The following is a 22,185-nucleotide window of genomic DNA, read 5'->3' on the forward strand; positions in this document are numbered from 1 at the left end:
CGAAGCCAATTATGCTTCAAACCTGTATGTCTTTGGAGAGTGGGAGTGAACCGGAGAAAACCCACGTGGTCAAAAGGAAAATGTACCAACTCTATACAGACAGCACCCGTGGTCAGGATCGAACCCGGGTCTCTGGCGCTGTAAGGCAGCAACTCTACCGCTGCGCCACCCTGCCGCCCTGTTGTGGTATCTGGGGCTGGTGGAAGGAGTGGCTGAAGACAACATCAGAGTACATTGAGGGTTGTAGACATGCCAGCTCGTGCCATGTCTGAAGAAGGTGACACAGTGGTGCAGCAGTAGAGCCACTGCCTAACAGCGCCAGAGACCCAGGTTCAATCCTGATATTGGGTGCTGTCTGCGTGGCGTCTGCACGTTCTCCCTGTGACCGCGTGGGTTTCCTCCAGGTGCTCCAGTTTCTTCCCACAAGCCAAAGGCATGTGTGGGTTTGCAGGTTAATTGGCCGCAGTTAATTTCCCACTAGTGTGTGTAGAGAGACGATGTGAAAGTCAGGATAACATAGAACGAGCGTGAATGGGTCATTGAAGGTCAGAATGGACTCGATGGGCCGAAGGGCCAGTTTTCATGCTGGAGGTAAGGGCCCTGACCTGAAACGTAGCAGAGTGAAAGAGACCCCCTCGACCCGAAATGTCACCTATCTATGTTCCCCGGAGATGATATCTGACCCGCTGAAATTCCTCCACATGTGTAGACTCCACACAGACAGCACCGAGATCAGGATTGAGCCCGGGTCTCTGGCGTTGCAATGTGGCGGCTCTACCAGCTGCAGCACTGTCTTCTTCAGACTAAACAAACATCGCATCAACAGGCATGTCTACAATCTCCCCATGTACTGTGATGTTGGCCTCAGCCAGGGTCTCGACCCGAAACATCACCCATTCCTTCTCTCCAAAGATGCTGTCTTCCCCGCTGAGTTACTCCAGCTTTTTGTGTCTACCGTCTGTGTGAAAATAAAATGCCCCTCAGGTTCTTATTAAATCTATGCCTTCTCCTCTTAGACCCAGGCCCTCTAGTTAGAGATCCAGTGCGGAAACGGGTCCTTCGGCCCACCGGGTCCGCGCCGACCAGCAATCAGCGATCCCGCACATTAACACTATCCTACACCTACTAGGGACAATTTTACATTTATACCAAGCCAATTAACCTACAAACCTGTACGTCTTTGGAGTGTGGGAGGCAACCGAAGATCTCGGAGAAAACCCACGCAGGTCACGGGGAGAACGTACAAACTCCGTACAGACAGCACCCGTAGTCGGGATCGAACCCGGATCTCAGGCGCTGCATTCGCTGTAAGGCACTGTGACCGCAGTTCTTGATTCCTCCGCGCGAGGATAAAAGGCCTCTGTGCGTTCACCCGATCTATTCACCTCAAGACCTTCTGCCCTCAGGCTTCTTGTTGGTAGGATTGGGTCGTGGAGGGCCAGGCAGTATCTCTGGAGAAAAGGAATAGATAACGTTTCGGGTCGAGATCCTTCTTCGGACAAGGTTTGGGAGGTGCTTGTTGGGCAGTCCGAGCAAGTAACTGAGGTATGGTTTGTGGGTGACGCAGTTACGATGTGCCAGCGGTGGAGAGAGTGAACTTTGGTCGTGGTGGGTGGGTTATCAGTCAAGTAAGCTGCTTGTTTCTTGAAGCTGCTGAAGTCCTTGAGAGATGTTGGCTTCCCCTTCATGCAGGCAAGTGCAGAATACTCCATCACACTTTTATCATGTGCCTTGTGGATGGTGGAGAGACCTTAGGAAAGGAGGACGTCTTTGACCAGTTTAGTTTTTAAGATTTGAGATGCAGCACGGAAACAGGCCCTTCGGCCCACCTACAACCAGCGTTCCCTGCACACTTAACACAACCCTATACACTCTGGGAACAATTTTACATTCATACCAAGCCAAATTGCCTATAAAACCTGTACGTCTTTGGAGTGTGGGAGGAAACCGAAGATCTCGGAGAAAACCCACGCAGGGAGAATGTACAAACTATATACAGACAGCGCCCATAGTCAGGATCGAACCCGGGTCTCTGGCGCTGTAAGGCAGCAACTCTATAGCGTCTTGTGTAGCCTCTTTGATTTTAGTTTAGTTTAGTTTATTATTGTTTATTATTCAGCTTCTAATTTAATAAACTTATTACTAAAAAGGGCGGCACAGTGGCGCATCGGTAGAGTTGCTGCCTCACAGCACCAGACACCCAGGTTCGATCCTGACTACGGGTGCTGTCTGTATGGAGTTTGTACGTTCTCCACGTGACCTGCGTGGGTTTTTGCCGAGATCTTCAGTTTCCTCCCTCACGCCAAAGACGTGCAGGTTTGTAGGTTAATTGGCTTGGTGTAAATGTAAATTGTCCCTAGTGTTTGTAGGATGGTGTTAGTGTGCGGGGATCGCTGGTCAGTGTGGACTCGGTGGGCCGAAGGGCCTGTTTCTGTGCTGTATCTCTAAACTAAACTAAAAGCAGCATAAAAATATCATTACTGCATGAATGCGGCTTCAGGGCTGGGAACAAAGAACAGATTACAGTGATGATGAGCGAACATTATTGAACAAGATCTTTTTATTGAAAAGAAAGTTTAAGGAGCAAATGAGCCCTAAACGTGAAACATTGATAGCATGAATTCTGAACATGTAAGCACTTTATTTAACTTAAGTAATAACTGGAGATGTGTATTAAATCTGAAAGGTTTGGAGAAAGGCAAAGCTTTGAGTTCACAGAGTGGTCAATGGACTTTCAGTAGAACTGATGATGCTCGACTCAATACAGAAAACCTTACTTGATATTAACCCATACCTCCCCATAACATTGTCAGCTTCGCCAATGAACCGGATAAGTCTTCAATCAATGTTGAAATGTTTCTAAATGAGACGAGGAAGAGAGAGGAATGTGTGTGTGTATCTGGTTACGAGTGTGAGCATATGTGTGTGTGTGCATGTGTATATGTGTGTGCAGGCATTTGTGCAAGTGTGCATATCTGATTATGTGTATGCGTGAGTTTACATCTGATTATGTGTGAGCATGTGCGTGTGTGCATGCGTGCATATGTGTGCTCATGTGTGTGCTTGGTGTACATCTGATTATGAGTGAGCATGAGTGCATGGGTGTGTGTGTGCATATGTGTGTGCATGTACGTGTGTGTGCATGGATGTGTGCGTTTGTGTGAGTGTGTCTGATTGTGAGTGTCAGCATGAGTGTGTGTGTGTGTGTGTGAGTGTGCAGGTGTGGGTAATGAGTGAGTATGTGTGTGTGTGTGCGTGCACACATGTGTGTTTGTGAGTGTGCATCTGATTATCAGCGTGAGCATGAGTACATGTGTGTATGTGTAAGTTTGCGAGCATGTATCTGATTATTAGTGTGAACACGTGTGTGTGTGTGTGTGTGCGAGTACGTGCGTGTGTATCTAATTATGTGCGAGCATGAGTGTGTGCGTGAGTGTGTGTATCTGATTTTGAGTGTGTGTGTACATTAGCTAGTGTGCATGAAAGGATGGAGGGAGTTGTTGTGTAAAGATAAGGATCTTATTGAGACAGGGACAAGGATTTATTGGTATTAGCAGAAGATAAATATTTGGAAATTATCCAGTACTGAGGAACAAATTGAAGATGTTTGATTTCTATGTAAAATGAGATGGGATCGTTGCTTCCAGCCACTGCTCACCCAGAGCTCATTATCAAACACTATTTCCCCATTCATGGATACACATTGTGCTGAGCTGTGGAAGGGATTTGGAGCATATCTCGTTCCACTCTTCTTAACCTGCTGTTCCAGTACAAGAGCAGCGTTTCAGGGTGAGAGAATGGAAAAACGGTCTGCAAATATTTAACAACACAGTCTTGGTTGTGAGCTACGAGCTCTCTGTGTGCCCAAACCTCACGTTGGCACGGTGGCACAACGGTAGAGCTAATGCCAGAGACCTCGGTTCAATCCCGACCACGGGCGCTCTCTGTTCAGAGTTTGTACGTTCTCCCCGTGATCTTCGTGGGTTTTCTCCGAGATCTTCAGTTTCCTCCCACACTCCAAAGATGTGCAGGTTTGTCAGTTAATTGGCTTGGTGTAAATGTGAATTGTCCCGAGTGTGTGTAAGATGGTGTTAGTATGCGAGGATCGCTGGTCAGTGTGGACTCGGTGGGCCGAAGGGCCTGTTTCCGAGCTGTATCTCTAAACTAAAGTAAAAATCAATTGCAGCAGGAAGATCCGTGTGGGAAACAAACACTGGCAATTGGTCTGATTAACTTGATAAGCTTGGATATCATGAACCTTGCGATTCACCTGTAGATTTATCCAGCCCAATTTAAAGTCCATTCCACTTTACGTGTGTCAACATTTTAGGTGTACTTAAATGAACATATTGTTTAGACAATAGACTTCAGAGTAGTGTATCATGGAACACGCTGCCAGAGGAGGTATTTGAGGCAGGTACTATGGCAACGTTCATGAAACATTTACATAGGTACATGGATAGGACGGGTTTAGAGGGATAAGGGCCAAACGCGAGCAGGTGGAAAGGACTAATGTAAATGGGACGTTGGTTTGTGTGGGCAAGTTGGGCAGAAAGGCCTGTTTCCATGCTGTTTGACTGTGAATCTAAGAATCTATACAGTGTGGAAACAGCCCACTGAGTTCACTCCGACCAGCGATCACTTCATACACTCACTTTCCTACCCACACGGGACAAATTACAATTGGCACAAAAGGTTGTGGAAGACAAGTCAATGGATATTTTTAAGGCAGAGATACATAGACTTGTGATTAGTCCTGGCGTCAGGGGTTTATGTGGAGAAGGCAGGCGAATAGGGTTAGGTGGGAGAGTTAGATCAGCCATGATTGAATGGCAGAGTAGACTTGATGGGCCGAATGGCTTAATTCTGCTTCTATTACATATGAACCTATGAACAATTTTAACCAAAGCCAATTAGCCTACAATTCTGCACATCATTGGAGTGTGGGAGGAACCCAGACCACCCGATGAAAACCCACATGGTCGCAGGGAGAACGTGCAAACTCCATATAAACAGCACCCGCAGTCAGGGTCAAACCCGGGTCTCAGGTGCAGTAAGGCAGCAACTCTACTGCTGTGTGTCACTGTGCTGCCCAGTTCCTCCAGCACTTTGCCTTTTGCTCAAGATTCCAGCATCTGCAGTTTGTTGTGTCTTAAACCTTCATTTGTGTAATGCTTCAACAATTTGCCATTGGCGATCTCAGTCTTTCTATGCCCAAGACCAAGGGCCATTTTCATCGCACCATTCCTTTCCCTGAACTGTACAAAGTTCATCTCTGATTTATGCAACTAACCGACAAACACCCCCTCCCCACTTCCGCCACCCGCCCTCCTTCCCTGTGTCCGATCTGGAATGTGTGCCCTTTACTAACATGTCTTTCCCCAACTCCCCCCCCCCCCCCCCCCCCCCCACCCCCACCCAGTCCACATCCGCTTCCATGTATTTTCCTTCCTCTGGCTTCAATGTTTACATTTCTTTCATCCTTGTCTCCTTGTCTCACATTTTCTGTCTTGACATCGTTGGACTTTACTCAACCATCTGCCAGTTGACAACCCTCCTCACCTACATCCACCTATCACTTACCAGAATAAAAGGACACAAAGTGCTGGAGTAACTCAGCGGGTCAGGCAACATCTCTGGAGATCATGGAACGGTGACATTTCGGGCTGAGATCCTTCTTCAGACTATCTCCACCTTCGCTCCCAACATCTCTCCCAACTTTTTCCATCTACTACAGTCAGACGAGGTGTCCAATACCCAAAACATTGTCTATCCCTGTTCTCCAGAGACGTTGTCTGACCCGCTGAGTTCCTCCAGCACTTTGGGCGACACGGTGGCGCAGCGGTAGAGTAGCTGCCTGATAGCGCTCACAGCTACAGAGACCCGGGTTCTATCCTGACTGCGGGTGCTGTCTGTACGGAGTTTGTACCTTCACCCCGTGACCTGCGTGGGTTTCCTCCATGATCTTCGGGTTTCCTCCCACACTCCAAAGACGTGCAGGTTTGTAGGTCAATTGGCTTGGTACAATTGTAAATCAGCCCCAGTGTGTTATGCCCCTGTCCCACTTAGGAAACCTGAACGGAAACCTCTGGAGACTTTGTGCCCCACCCAAGGTTTCCGTGTGGTTCCCAGAGGTTGCAGGTGGTTGCCGGAGGTTGCAGGTAGTGGAAGCAGGTAGGGAGACTGACAAAAACCTCCGGGAACCGCACGGAAACCTTGGGTGGGGCGCAAAGTCTCCAGAGGTTTCCATTCAGGTTTCCTAAGTGGGACAGGGGCATTTGCGTCCCACCCAAGGTTTCCGTGCGGTTTCCAGAGGTTCCCGGAGGTTTTTGCCAGTCTCCCTACCTGCTTCCACTACCTGCAACCTCCGGCAACCACCTGCAACCTCCGGCAACCGCACGGAAACCTTGGGTGGGGCACAAAGTCCCCAGAGGTTTCTGTTCAGGTTTCCTAAGTGGGACAGGGGCATATATAGGGTAGCGTTAATGAGCGAGAATCGCTGGTCGGCGCAGACTCGGTGGGTCTGAGGGCCTGTTTCCACGCTGTATCTCTAAACTAAACTGAACTAAACCCTATGAGTTACTGTGCTTTGATTTCACATTTGAGATGCTAATCATTGTCGCACTAACTGTTCAGTGTATACATGGAGTGAATAATCATCACATTGTCTACTTGTGTATATTTACTATTCCCAGCTTTATCAAGCCTCTCCTCGGTATAAATACTTAATGCTAAATTTCAGGCACTGTCTTCTTGATTTCAGAATATTTCTGATGGTAATTCAATGTAGCAATAAAACACAGTGCTGAATGATTTAACTTGGAGCTTACATCTCATCCAAAACAATTGAAAGGTTCAGAAGATGAACGCAAAATGCTGGCGTAACTCAGCGGGACAGGCAGCGTTTCTGGAGAGAAGGAATGGGTGACATTTCAGGTCGAGACCCTTCTTCAGACTGAGAGTCGGGGAGAGGGAGACTAGAGATATGGAAGAGGTGTGAAAATGGTATATCAAAGTGGAAGAAGTTCAAGGAAAATGTAGAATTGTTAGTGTGAAGAAGGATCGAGATCTGAAATGTCACCCATTCCTTCTCTGCAGAGATGCTGCCTGCCCTGCTGTTACTCCAGCACTTTGTGTCCACCTTCGATCTATTTATTTATTTATTTATTTATTTATTTATTTATTTTTTATTAGAAGCAATTGTACAAAGATAAAACATTCGGCATCTAAAATTATACAATTATTGTAAAGCTTCATTTTTAACCTCACAACCTAAATTATGAAAATGAAAAAAAGAAAAGAAGGAGAAAACAAGAAAGAAAAGAAGTAGAAAGTGAAAAGATAGATTGAAGAAGTACAAAAGAGAATCCCCTAAACTACCAAAGCGATGATGCAGAAAAATATAGAAATTTAAAAAAAAGAAAAAGAAAGGTGGAGATATACTTTGCCCCTCGTCCCCCCCGCCCACCACCCCCCCCCTCCCCCCCCGCCCACCTCACCCAACCCAGCATCGGATTTAAATTTAAATTTGTGTCGCACCATTTATTTATTTATTTATTTTATTATTTATCATACCATATTATTTATCATAACCATACTATTGTTGTAAGAATTCGGTAAAGGGTGTCCATGTCTTAAGAAATTGATCTGTTTTTTCCGCCAAGACAAGCCTAATGTTTTCCATCACCTTCGATTTAAACCAGCATCTGCAGTTGGTTTCTACACATAGATCAGTGGAGAGGTCATAAGTTCATAAGGTCATAAGTGATAGGAGCAGAATTAGACCATTTGGCCCATCAAGTCCACTCCGCCATTCAATCATGGCTGATCTATCTCTCTCTCCTAACCCCATTCTCCTGCCTTCTCACCATAACCCCTGACACCCGTACTAATCAAGGGTCACGACCCGAAACATCACCCATTCCTTCTCACCAGAGATGCTGCCTGACCTGCTGAGTTACTCCAGCATTTTGTGTCTATCTTCGGTGTAAACCAGCATCTGCAGTTCCTACCTCCACAGCGTGTAAGGAGCAGATGTGAATGCAGGGTAACATAGAACTAGTGTGAATGGGTGATCGATGGCCGGCATGGACTTGGTGAGCCGAAGGGTCTTGTTCCATGCTGGATCTTTAACCTAAACTCCCAAAGGTGTTCCTTCCTACACAAAAATCTATCTATCTCTGCCTTAAAAGTATCGATTGACTTGGCCTCCACAGCCTTCTAGGAAGAGAGGGAAAGCAAGGGCTACAGGAAGTTAGAGAAGTCAATATTCACAAAGCATCAGCTTGTTCTCGGCTTACCATTGTATTAAACATTGTCTTCTGTATTTCCTTCCTCAGGCAGCGAATTTTCCGGGAATCCTTACACTCATCCACAATACACGACCTACAATGAAGCCTGGCGTTTCACCAACCCGGGATTACTAAGTGAGTATTCCTGTGTCTTTATAGCTACTTGCTTAATGAGTTTTCCTAAGAGAGACACAAAAAGCAGGAGTAACTCAGCAGTTCAGACAGCTTCTCCGGAGAAACGGAATAGGTGACATTTCAAGTCGAGACCCTTCTTCAGACCCGAAACGTCAGCTATTCCTTATCCCCAGAGATGCTGCGTGACCCTCTGAGTTACTCCAGCTTTATGCGTCTATCTTCGGTTTAAACCTGCATCTGCAGTTCCTTCCTACACATAATGAGTTTTCCTAGTGGCATGAAATAATATGTTACTCTATACAACTGTTAGTAATTCATTTTATTAGTAATAGGTAGTATTTTGCACTAAAGTGTGATTCACCTTTGTACAGGCACATTGTCGACGAAGGTCTCTTTCAATTCCTGCATGAAATTGTATTTGAATTTCACTTAAGATAGACACAAAATATCGGAGCAACTCAGCGGGACAGGCAGCGTCTCTGGATGTTGTTTCAGGTTGGGACCCTTCTTCAGACTGACACTCAGGGGAAGACATAGAGATATGAAAGGATTAGGTCTGAAGAAGGATTATGCCCTGGAATGTCACCCATTTCTTCTATTCATAGATGCTGCCTGTCCCGGTGAGTTACTCCAGCATTTTGTGTCTGTCAACCTACAAACTAGCAGGTATATTGAGCTTATTTTAATTGAGTTTAGTTTAGTTTAGTTTAGTTTAGTTTAGTTTAGTTTAGTTTAGTTTAGTTTAGTTTAGAGATACAGCGCAGAAGCAGACCATTCAGCCCACCGGGTCTACACTGACCAGCGATCCCTGCACATTAACCCTATCCTACACACACCAGGGACAATTTACACTTACACCAAGCCAATTAACCTACAAACCTGTACGTCTTTGGAGTGTGGGAGGAAACATAATATCTCAGAGAAAACCCACGCAGGCCACGGGGAGAACGTACAAACTCTGTGCAGACAGCACCCGTAGTCAGGATCGGACCCGGGTCTCTGGCGCTGCAAGCTCTGTAAGGCAGCAACTCTACTGCTGAGCCACGGTTCCACCTGCAGTTCCTTCCTACACATTTGAATTTCACTTGATAAATCAGTAACTGAGAGCACCGTGAAGTGCAGGGAAGTTTCAGACAAATCACAGGTTGAGGGTCTTGGTCTTGCTGAGTTAGATGATCCCAGACACTGGTAGCCGGGATGGATGTTGACGAGAATATTACTACTTTCTGTAACTGTGAGTTGCCAGAGTAACCCAGGTCTCCCACATCCTCATGACCCTGCTGATATTGTCTGTGTGTGCGTGTGTGCATGTGTGGTGTGTGTTTGTGTGTATCCATGTGTGTGACTGTCCGTGTGCGTGCATGCATGCGTGTGGTTGTCCGTATGCATGCACGAATGTACGCGCGCCTGTGTTGCATTCAGTCTGACCGTGTGTGTGTGTGCGTGCGTGCGCGCATGTGTCTGTGTATCTATCCATGTGTTGTGTGTGTGTGTGTACGTCCATGTCATGTGTGTGTTTATGTCATGTGTGTATCCATGTCATGTGTGTTTGTATGTGTGTGTCCATGTGGTGTGCGTGTGCATGCGTGTATGTGTGTGTGTGCGAGCGTGTGTGTGCGAGCGTGTGTGTGCGAGCGTGTGTGTGTTTCTCTCTTTGTGAAGCATGGTGGCCTCCACGTATGAATAGACAGACAGTTTTCATCATGACCAGTCTCTAACCCAATATATATATTTATCTGTGAAACCCTACCCAATCTGACCAGTGATAGGTTTTAGTTGAGGCTTAAGCTTAGGTTGAGGTTTATTATTATCATGTGTACTGAGGTACAGTGAATAGCTTTGTTTTGCATACAATCCAAACAGATCCGATTTACCACACATAGATACAATCAGTTCAAACTCAAGCACAATAGATATATCAAAGGGGAAAATCCAGAGAGCAGAATATAGTTCTCAGCAAGTAAATAGGAACTGCAGATGCTGGGTTACACTGAAAATAGACACAAAGTGCTGGAATAACTCAGCGGGTCAGTCAGCATCTCTGGAGATAAAGAATTTCTCCACCCGAAACGTCACCCATCCATTTTCTCCCGAGAAGCTGCTTGACCCGTTGAGTTACTCCAGCACTGTGTGACTCTCTCATAGTTCTCAGCATTGTAGCACATCAGTTCAATTGACAAAGTCCAATGGGGTCGAGGTGAATCGGAAAGTACCCTAGCTCATGGAAGGACCGTTCAGAATTCTTTTGTTTATACTATGTCTTAAACTTACACAACATTTTCCACTGGAATTTGCAATTTGAACAATGATAAGGTTATGCATGTAAAGAATGTGACTTCTATTCTCCTGTTGATGCTTCTACTTGAATGGTTTGTCAGTGAAGGTAACTCTTCTATGACTGGTGTCCAGAGTGCCAGGATATTTGGTTCCCTACACAAGTAACATTCCCACTGCTATTGGCCTTTGTCTCAAAAGAGCAGCTGCATCAATTTTGTACTCCACTTAGTCTTTGTGAAAGCACCATCTTTGACTGGGTATCATGAACTGCGCTCACACCAGGCAGAAAGCAGGTTGTAATAGCTCAAAGGTACACAAAATTGCTGGAGAAACTCAGCGGGTGCAGCAGCATCTATGGAGCGAAGGAAATAGGCGACGTTTCGGGCAGAAACCCTTCTTCAGACTGTAATAGCTCAATCTCGTTTCACACAACGCCCCTGAAGCGAGTATTGTCAACCAACGCAGGTGGGATTTGAACCCTATTCCCAGAGGGGTGGGTGGCACACTAGACTTTAGACCATTGACTTTAAAGATACATTGTGGAAACAAGCTCTGCAACCCACGGAGTCCGCACCCACCAGCGATCACCCCGTACACTAGCACTATCCTACACACTAGGGATAATTTACAATTTAGCAAAGCCAATTAACCCACAACTGAAGAAGGGTTTCGGCCCGAAACGTTGCCTATTTCCTTAGTTCCATAGATGCTGCCTCACCCGCTGAGTTTCTCCAGCACTTTTTGTCTAACCTACAACCCTCTATGTTTTTTGGAGTGTGGGAGGAAACCGGAGCACCCGGAGAAAATCCACGCAGGTCACGGGGAGAACGTACCAGTTCCATACATACAGCGCCCGTAGTCAAGAATTGTACCGGGGTCTCTGGCACTGTGAGGCAGCAACTCTACCGCTGTGCTGCCCTCACCAACACCAGCACATACCTCCTCGGATATGGGGCCCAAAACACGCTGGGGATTATACTCAACTTTGGCCATCTTTGGGCACATTCGGGAACTAAAATCTCTCCGGCCTTCTAGACGCTAAGACCAGGGGTAGATATCGAGAGCTGATGGGTTCCGCTAATCGCCATGTACAACCTGCCTTCTGCCAGGCCCCGCACTTGTTTGCTGGTAAAAAAGCTATGTGTATATATATATATGTATATGTATATGTCCTTCCAACTGCTCCACCTTGTCCTGTGTTAACTTCCAGGTTCCCCTTATTATTATAGTGCCGCTTCCAGGGGTTCTGCACCCCCCACTGCTGCCACTGCCTATGACCGCCACTAGTTTCTATGGCAACCACATGAATATGCAAGATGACGTTCTTGGGCTCCATATTGTACCAGTCTGATCAATGTCAAATAGTGGATGAAGAAGTGGAGACCCAAGCTGTTAATCTCTGAAAGCGACTGAAGGACAGACAGACAATTGAGCGTCCAAATTAGTCAACAGTGGATGCCCCTTTGACTTTGGCTGCAATCGTTTTCCCCCTTCAACATGTGCTGCCATTGGTATATTTAGACTATTGGCTTTTATTTTACATATCAGTCTTCATTGATTCCTTACAGACTGGACACACACAGAGAGAGAAAGAGAGAGAGAGGAGAAAAAAAAATAAAGAAAAGGAAACAAAATATCTCATTTATATATATATGTGTATGTATATCTTAATGAATGGATTGGTTTAAAAAAAAAACACATTAAAACAAACTGCATCAGTGCTTGAGTGAGTGGGCGTTTGGACCAGCTTGTACCCCTCCCCCCCCCCCCCCCTCCTCCTCCCGTCCAATGTTTGACTTGGGGTTTCAATGGTTCCAAGTCTACGCTCGTTCAATAAGAAGACAAGCCACGAGGAAGGGCCGACTGTTGTGTGAAGTGAAGAGAGTGAAGAGAAGTCGAACGAGGCAACGCAACGGGGTAAGCGATGGATCCCACCCACCGCTGCATCATGTCTACACTCGCCGCAGCTCCTCTCGAAAACTGCCTCAGCGCTGGCTCTAATGGCGACGGACTTACCGTTTGTTCCCCAACGTCCTGCCACCTTCCCTCCTTCCTCCCTCCCTCTCCATCTCCCCCTCGCTGTCTCTCAGCCCACTAGCCAGGCTTCTGTAGGGGCCCCGGGCTGGTATGTATGTATGTATCTATGTATATATGTATGTATGTACACCAAACCCCTCTTCTGCAGCTCCGCCCTAACCCCTCCTCCCCAAGGCTGCATTGACCGGGGCTCTGTGGAGTCCCGGCATCAACAGACACTTCTCTTCCCCCTGTGAGACACATTCTTTACAGGAAACAAAAACCCTGGGGGAGAACCGTGGGCTTTTCTGCCACCACTGAGCGGCACCGAGACCTCGTTTAAACTCTTCAACGAGAGCGCAATGTCTCTCCACAAGTTTGGCTTCTCGCCCCAACATCAGGAATCCGCCACCGGACGGCTTGGGAGCGAAGATGGAATCGCGGTACGCCATCTTCAGCCAGAGGATCTCCGAAGAGCGAGAGGGAAGGCCGCATAACTAGCTGTCGATTCTTTTGTCATTTCATTTTGCACTATCTGTCTGACTGTACCACTACCACAGTTGCAGTGGGCGCGGAGTTGGTGAGCAACATCAATCCGTGCAGCGGGATATTGTGTAAAAAAAAAACACTTTCCTTTGTGTGAGAGAGAGAGAGAGAATTAGAAAAGAGGGTCAAATAGGCACTTAATTGGCTTGCATTTTGAGTTTACAGTTACTGCACTCCAGTGGTGAAAAATATTAATGAATCCTGTAGATAGACGTTGCAAATCTATGCCTGTCATGGTAAATTTTGACTTGCTACCAATTGTCAGGATACAAAACGTCCAGATACTACAGGTGCAAGGTCGACTTGGTGTGGGTGCCAACCAGGGTGAAGATTTTCCACTCGGCTCTGCGGGTTCTGAAAGACTTGCAGCGATAGTATTGATTCCGCTTTTTCTTCTCACTGCTGGCCTGTGCAGGACAGGAGAGGACTACCATAATGCAGATGCAGCTGTGTTCTGCAGCACATGCACCATGCGCGTGCAAGCGAGCGGGACAAAAGTTGGCGGCACACACCCATGCCAGTACCATCTGCGCAACTGCAGTGGGAGATTTTCTCTTCCCTCCCCTCGCCTCACATGACCACATGTGCTAACCACGGCCACCATTTTGTTTTTTAAGAAGGAATTTGTCAGACAATGCAGAACAGTCACTGCCACATTCCCCGGGCACCTTTGTACGACTCTTTCCTGATCTGATCGCAAAGGCATGTTCGAAGAGAGAGCCAGATTAGCCTAAGGGTCCCGATCCTGAAACGTCACCTGCTCCTTTTCTCCAGAGATGCTGCCTGACCCGCTGAGTTACTCCAGCTTTTGGTGTCAACCCTTAAGGGCAGCCTTGAAAAGAGGGGACTAGTGGAGAGAAGACTGGTGAACAGTCAAGAAAGAGACACACAAACAATGCATGGTTAGGAATAATCTATTTGGTTCTGTTCTCTTTGACAACTGATTAAAAGTGAATGTAATTTTTATTGCAACATTTGCCAAAGACTCGGTTATTGTTAGGTTTTTATTTACAGGATGTGTATCCATTGATTGTAAATCAGTATTATAGGTACCTGAAACAGATTTGGAATTTATATGATAATATGCAGCTGAAAATTTCAATATGCATATTAATAGAATGGAGTAGAATGATAACTGTGGAAAATAATAATCCCAGCAATTACTTATTGTATTGTTACTTGCAAAAAAAATAATTGCTGCTTTGTTAGGATGATATTGCTTACAATGTGAAGGAATTCCTCTTGCGTATATATAAGTCACAGCTGCATCTCTTAGCGTACACACTGACACAACAGTGTCTTGTAGATTTACTGACCAAACTGGAAAAAAATAACAAAAAAAAATGGACTCAGAACCTGTTTTGTTAAAGTGTATTTGTGCTTCCAACAAAGTTCGAATAAAGCACAGCATGACCCTTGATTCTACTGGGCATACAGTGCTGTGGGAAGGATAGTCTTTCACACTGGACTTTTTTTGTTTATGTTTTATTTTTTTTGGTGGGGAAAAAAGGCTCTTGTTTTGAGAGAAAAGAAAGAGATTTCACCAGAATGCAAATTTCAAGAATTGCTGTGCTTTTTTTTCTGTTGTTGTGCTGCACTGCTAATCCAATCTGGCCTTCCTATTTGGGAATATACATTCCCGCGCCTGCGCACACACACGGACACAGGGGGGGCAAACGCAGACACACACGCGCATGCATACACACACCCACACCCACACACACACACACACACGCGCACACGCACACACACACACACCCACACACACCCACACACATACACACACAGATACAGGTGCTTTCACGCAGACATACTCGCACGCACACACAAACTCACACATATACACACCAAATGCAGGCACATAACAAGCAACATACTGAAGACAGGTATACCATATGCACACATATTACCTACTTAAAATCCATACAATGTACATGCAGAATATTTGATATGCTGTGACATATATACACCGAATCACACACATTGCACATACATGGAGTGCGCACACATATGTGCACATGCTTACACACATGCAGACATGGACATGCATACGCACACACACTCATTGGTATGCAATTACGCACATGTGCACATACACATGGTCATACACATGGACATACATGCAGAAATACATGAACACATGCAATCATGCACAGACATACATGCACACGCAGATGGACACGCATACACATGCACACATCCACACACATACATACACCCACATGCATCATCAGCACACACACACACACACACATGGACATGCATACACATGAATACACCTGCACACTTGCATACATGCACGCACATATACACACAAGCACATGTACACACACGCATGCACACACACACACACACACACACACACACACACACACACACACACACACACACACACACACACACACACACACACACACACAACAGAAGCGCTGAATAGACTGAACCGGGTGCTGTGACATGATGCAATTCTGGGCACTGTTTACTGATGGAGATTGCTCCATTGGGATTTGCCATTCCCACGCTCGTCGCGATGTGGACCTCGTGCTGTGACCAGGACCTCCATCTCTGTCCCAGCCGGTCTCCCTTTTCCAAACACATGACCATGTGATGTTCTGTGACACAATTCCCAGCGTAGATCAACTCTTACATGGTGTGATCACTGACTCACCTACCCCAGTGTGGGGTGGAGGGGTAGTTGGGGAAAGCCTGGGGGTGCCAGGGAGGAGGGGTGATAGGGAGGGGGACAAATTGGGCAAATGTTTTTTGGAGGAACATAGAAACATAGAAACATAGAAATTAGGTGCAGGAGTAGGCCATTCGGCCCTTCGAGCCTGCACCGCCATTCAATATGATCATGGCTGATCATCCAATTCAGTATCCCGTACCTGCCTTCTCTCCATACCCTCTGATCCCCTTAGCCACTAGGGCCACATCTAACTCCCTCTTAAATATAGCCAATGAACTGGCCTCGACTACCCTCTGTGGCAGAGGGTTCCAGAGATTTACCACACTCTGTGTGAAAAAAGTTCTTCTCATCTCGGTTTTAAAGGATTTCCCCCTTATCCTTAAGCTGTGACCCCTTGTCCTGGACTTCCCCAACATCGGGAGCAATCTTCCTGCATCTAGCCTGTCCAACCCCTTAAGAATTTTGTAAGTTTCTATAAGATCCCCTCTCAATCTCCTAAATTCTAGAGAGTATAAACCAAGTCTATCCAGTCTTTCTTCATAAGACAGTCCTGACATCCCAGGAATCAGTCTGGTGAACCTTCTCTATACTCCCTCTATGGCAATAATGTCCTTCCTCAGATTTGGAGACCAAAACTGTATGCAATACTCCAGGTGTGGTCTCACCAAGACCCTGTACAACTGCAGTAGAACCTCCCTGCTCCTATACTCAAATCCTTTTGCTATGAAAGCTAACATACCATTCGCTTTCTTCACTGCCTGCTGCACCTGCATTCCCACTTTCAATGACTGGTGTACCATGACGCCCAGGTCTCGCTGCATCTCCCCTTTTCCTAGTCGGCCACCATTTAGATAATGGTGAGAACAAACTGGCCTCACCAAGTACAAGACGCACATGAGGTGATTTTGAGCTTTAACCTGACGGACTTACGATGTGTTTTCTCTTTCAAAGTTAAAACTAATGAACTTCCTGGGAGAATTTTAGTCATAGAGTCATACAGCATGGAAACAGGCCCTTCGGCCCAACTTGCCCACACCGCAAACATGTTCCAGCTATACTAGTCCCACCTGCCCGCGTTTGGCCCATATCCCTCCAAACCTGTCCAATCCATGTACCTAACTGTTTCTTAAATGTTGGGATAGTCTCTGCCTCAACTACATCCTCCGGCAGCTCGTTCCACGCACCCACCACCATTTGTGTGAAAGCTACCCCTCGGGTTCCTATTAAATCTTCTCCACTAGAAATCGTTGCATTCAGAGCACTTTTGGGCCCCACACCTGAGGAAGGATGTGCTGGCTCTGGAGAAGGTCCTGAGGAGGTTTTGGAGAATGATCCCAGGAATGAGTTGGTTAACACGATGAGCGTTTGACACTACTGGGCCTGTACACGCTGGAGTTTAGAAGAATGAGGAGAGGACCTCATTGAAATGTAGCGAACAGCGAAAGGTCTGGATAGAGTGGATGTGAAGAGGGAGTGGGAGAGTCTAGGACTAGAGGTCACAGCCTCAGAATGAAAGGACGTTCCTTGAGGAAGTAGATGAGAAGGAATTTCTTTAGTCAGAGAGTCAGTGGTGAATCTGAGGAATTCCTTGCCTCAGAAGGCTGTGGAGGCCAAGTCAATGGATATTTTTAAGGAAGAGATAGATTCTTGATTAGTGTCAGAGGTTATGGGGAGAAGGCCTAAGAAGTGATAGATCAGCCATGATTGAATGGTGGACTAGAGCTGATGGGCCGAATGGCCTAATTCTGCTCATATTACTTATGACCTTATGAATCTCTGTTCTTATGAGAATGACCAGTCGAACACTGGACCTCCAGTGGGTGAGGTTGGGTTGGGTTGAAGCCTTGCTGGGTGGGTGAGGAGAGGAGAGGAGAGGAGAGGGGAAGGTGGGGGGAAGCGGGGCGAGGGGCAGGACCTTGTAGAGAAGCGCAATAGAAGATCAACTTGGTGTGAGTCAATTGGACTGACGGTTGCGCCTACTGCCCTAAGACTCACCCCCCATGGACCAGCGACCTTTTTGACAGGCTAACCCTAGCAGCACCATGATACCACTACCTTAGAGACTAATTGAATGGTCAAGAAACTGACCCTTGCGACTCTCATTAAAGTTCCAATTTTTTGTGCTCATGAGAAATATTCTTTTGTATACCTCGCTTGAGTTGCCTGTTATTCATTGTGTTCCTCTTGGTTTGAAATCCTTGTGGAGACTAGTAAAGTCAAGGGGTGCTAGATCGCAGGAATTAAATGCAACTAAATCTGCAACATGGTAGCGCAGCTGTTTAGGTGCTGCCTCACAGCGTAAGAGACACGGGTTGGATCCCGACTATGGGTGCGGTCTGTATGGAGTTTGTACGTTCTCCCCGTGACCTCTGGGGTTTACACCAGGTGCCTCGCTTTCCTCCCTCACTCCAAATATGTATCGGTTTGTTGGCTAACTAATTTGGTGGAATTGTACATTAACCCCAGTGTGTGTAGGATAGTGTTAGTGAGCGGGGATCGCTGGTTGGCGCGGACTTGGTGGGCCGAAGGGCCTGGTTCCACGTTGTATCTCTAAACTCTAAAACTCTAAATGGGGCCTTCAACCACTCCACACCCTAGTCATCCTGCTAGTTCCACTGTTCGTATCCCTTCGTTATCACCTCTTCCACAGACAACAATCGACCATTGTGGGCTCCAACATTCCTGGTTCGTCGGTGATGGCTCTGGTTTGTTCTGTACCTTTCTATATCTCTAGTTTCCCTCTACCCCTGACTGTCTGTCTGCAGAAGGGCCTGGAACCGAAACGTCATCTATTCTTTTTTCTCTCCACTCCAGCATTTCGTGTCCACCTCAGTTCATCGGCTAGCCATTTACACTAATCCTGCGTGAATCCTGTTTTACATTTCCCAACATATTCCCTGCAACCACCATTGATTCTACCCCGAATCTCCACACCCAGGACAAGTTACAGCGCCAAATTAGTGCAGCACGGTGCTGCTGCTGATAGAGCCGCTACATCGCAGCGCCGGAGACCCGGGTTCAATCCTGACCCCGGGTGCTGTCAGTGTAGAGTTTGCACGTTCTCTCTGGGACCGCGTGGGTTTCCTCCACATGCTCCGGTTTCCTCCCACTTTCTAAAGACGTGCAGATCTGCAGGTTACATTGCACCTAGCGTGTGGGAGAATGGATGCAAGTGTGGGATAACACAGAACTATGAACGGGGTGATTAATGGTCAGAGCCGAAGACCTGTTTTTATGCTGGATCACCAAACTAAACTAATATAAACAAAACTGGACTAAATTAAAACTGCCAACTTGCATATCTTTGCGACTCAAAATAAAATCAGAGTTTCTGTAGAAAACCTGCTCAGCCACAGGCAGAATGTGCAAACTCCACACAGACAGCACCAGAGGTCGGCATTGAACCCCGGTCCTTGATGATGTGAAGAATCAACTCTTCCAGCTGCTCCACTGGGTCACCACACAGTTTGGGGTAAAATAGATCTCTGGATGATTTCCTTACCATTGTAGTCATGTTACTGTTGCATAAGATATTGCTAAGGCCACATTTAGAGTATTTTGTCCAGTCCTAATCACCCTGTTTTAGGAAAGATGTTGCCAAGCTGGATGGCTGCAGAGGAAATTCATGAGGATATTGCCAGGACTCAAGGGCCTGAGCTATAGAGAGCGGTTGAGCAGGCTAGAACTTTATTCCTTGGCGCGCAGGAAGATGAGGGGTGAAGTTATATGTTAAGTTATAAAAGTTATAGAGGTGTACAAAATCATGAGGAATAGATCAGGGAAAGGCATTCACCCAGAGTTTTTTACCCAGAGTAGGGGAATCGAGAACCAGAGGACATAGGTTTAAGGTGAGGGGGGAAAGTTTTAATAAGAACCTGAGAGATAACTTTTTTACACAAAGGGTGGTGGGTGTATGGAACGAGCTGCCGGAGGAGATAGCTGGGGCAGGGATTATTGCAACATTTGAGAAACCGTTGGACTGATACAAGGATAGGACAGGTTTTGAAGGTATATGGGGCAAACGCAGGCAGGTGGGACTAGTGCAGGCATGAGAAAGGGCCTGTTTCCATGCAGTTGGACGCTATGACAATGACTCTATGATGTTGCTGTAGATGTATCTCTCTGGGATGGTCAAGATCCCTGATGGTCGTGTTTAGCGATAGGCATGATCCACGTTCTCAACTCACAAGTAAAAACGAACTTGAAGTTAAAATTAAATCACCCCGTACACCATCCTACACACACTAGCGACAATTTTACAATTTATTGAAGCCGATTAGCCTACAAACCTGCACGTCTTTGAAGTGCGGGAGGAAACCGGAGCACCCGGAGAAAACCATCGCAGTCACAGGGAGAATGTACAAACTCCATACAGACAGGTATGTTGGTTGACAAAAAATGTTGGAGTAACTCAGCAGGTCAGGCAGCATCTCTGGAGAGAAGGAATGGGCGACGTTTCAGGTCGAGACCCTTCTTCAGACTGATGTCAGGGAAGGGGGCGGGACAGAGATAGTATGTAGTCGGAGACAGTAAGACTGGTGGGAGAACTAGGAAGGGGGAGGGGAGGGAAAGCAAGGGCTATTTGAAGTTAGAGATATCAATACTCATACCGCTGGGGTGTAAACTACCCAAGCGAAATATGAGGTGCTGTTTCTCTAATTCTCCAGGACAGAAAGGTCAGATTGGGAATGGGAGGGGGAGTTGAAGTGCTGAGCCACCGGGAGATCAGGTAGGTTAAGACGGACTGAGCGGAGGTGTTCAGCGAAACGATCGCCGAGCCTGCGCTTGGTCTCGCCGATGTAGAGATGTCGACACCTGGAACAGCGGATACAGTAGATGAGGTTGGAGGAGGTGCAAGTGAACCTCTGCCTCACCTGGAAAGACTGTTGGGGTCCTTGGATGGAGTTGAGGGGGAGGTAAAGGGAGCAGGTGTTTCATCTCCTGCGGTTGCAGGGGAAAGTACCTGAGGAGGGAGTGGTTTGGGTGGGAAGGGACGAGTTGACCAGGGAATTGCGGAGGGAACGGTCTATGCGGAAAGCAGAAAGGGGTGGAGATGGGAAGTTATGGCCAGTAGTGGGATCCCCTTGGAGGTGGCGAAAGTGTTGGAGGATTATATGCTGTATGCGACAGCTGATGGGGTGGAAGGTGAGGACAAGGGGGGCTCTATCCTTGTTGTGAATGGGGGGAGGGGGAGCAAGGGCGGAGCTGCGGGATATCGAGGAAACCCCAGTGAGAGCCTCATCTATAATGGAAGAGGGGAGCCCCTGTTTCCTAAAGAATGAGGACATCTCCGATGCCCTGGTATGGAACACCTCATCCTGGGCACAGATGTGGTGTAGACAGAGGAAATGGGAGTTGGGGATACAGGGTGGGTGGACCCTTCACTGGATGCAGGATGGGAAGCAGTGTAGTCTAGATAGCTATGGGAGTCAGTAGGTTTGCAGTAGATGTCGGTCAATAGTCTGTCTCCTGTGATGGAGATGGTGAGATCCAGAAACGGTAGGGAGATGTCGGAGATGGTCCAAGTGAATTTGAGTGCAGGATGGAAATTAAAGTGAAGTTGATGAAGTCAGTGAGTTCTGCATGAGTGCGGGAGGCAGCACCGATGCAGTCGTCAATGTAGATCTACCTACCGACCCAAACCACCCCCTCCCCAGGTACTTTCCCCTGCAACCGCAGGATGTGCAACACCTGTCCCTTTACCTCCCCCCTCAAATCCATCCAAGGACCCCGATGGGGCCCAGCGCAAATTGGAGGAACAGCACCTCATATTTTGCTTGGGCAGCTTACACCCCAGTGGTATGAACATTGACTTCTCTAGCCCACTGAGTTACTCCAGCATTTTGCGTCTCTCTTCAATTTAAAGCAGCATCTGCAGTTCTTTCCTACACAGGTATGTAGGTTAATTGGCTTCGGTAAAAACTATCCCTGGCATGTGTAGGATAGTGTTAATGTACGGGTTGATCGCTGGTCGGCACGGACTCAATGGGCCGAAGGACCTCTTCCCGTACTGTTTCTCTAATGTAAAGTCTATGTACAAGCAATTATATCAGCAATAGAGATACTGGATATTTCACCTGCGCACTTGATCAGTATTTTTCCTTCTCCCCCTGCCCCCCCCCCCACCTCCCAGCCCCCCCAACTCCCAGCCCCCACCCTCTGCAATCCATCAGAGGAAGGGTCCCGACCAGAAATGTTACCTATCCATGTTCTCAAGAGGTGGTTCCTGGCCCA

General features: G+C 47.0%; 1 protein-coding gene across 17 annotated transcripts in view; it reads left to right on the top strand.

Moving 5' to 3' along the window:
* Positions 1-14,686, top strand: part of pax2 (paired box 2) — a 184,341-nt gene extending 169,655 nt beyond the window's left edge. For 13 of the 17 annotated variants that reach the window (XM_033012896.1, XM_033012898.1, XM_033012902.1 and 10 more), the window contains 2 exons: positions 8,340-8,426; positions 11,933-14,686. In XM_033012896.1, the coding sequence (XP_032868787.1) occupies positions 8,340-8,426; positions 11,933-12,054 (209 nt within the window). In that variant the 3' untranslated portion in view covers positions 12,055-14,686. Of the gene's footprint in view, positions 1-8,339; positions 8,427-11,913 lie in introns of all 17 variants that reach the window. The other 4 variants (XM_033012899.1, XM_033012906.1, XM_033012909.1 and 1 more) reach the window with 1 other exon arrangement.
* The last annotated feature ends 7,499 nt before the right edge of the window (positions 14,687-22,185 follow it).

The sequence above is a fragment of the Amblyraja radiata genome, chromosome 37 (genome assembly GCF_010909765.2).
Source record: "Amblyraja radiata isolate CabotCenter1 chromosome 37, sAmbRad1.1.pri, whole genome shotgun sequence".
NCBI classification, from domain to species: domain Eukaryota; kingdom Metazoa; phylum Chordata; class Chondrichthyes; order Rajiformes; family Rajidae; genus Amblyraja; species Amblyraja radiata.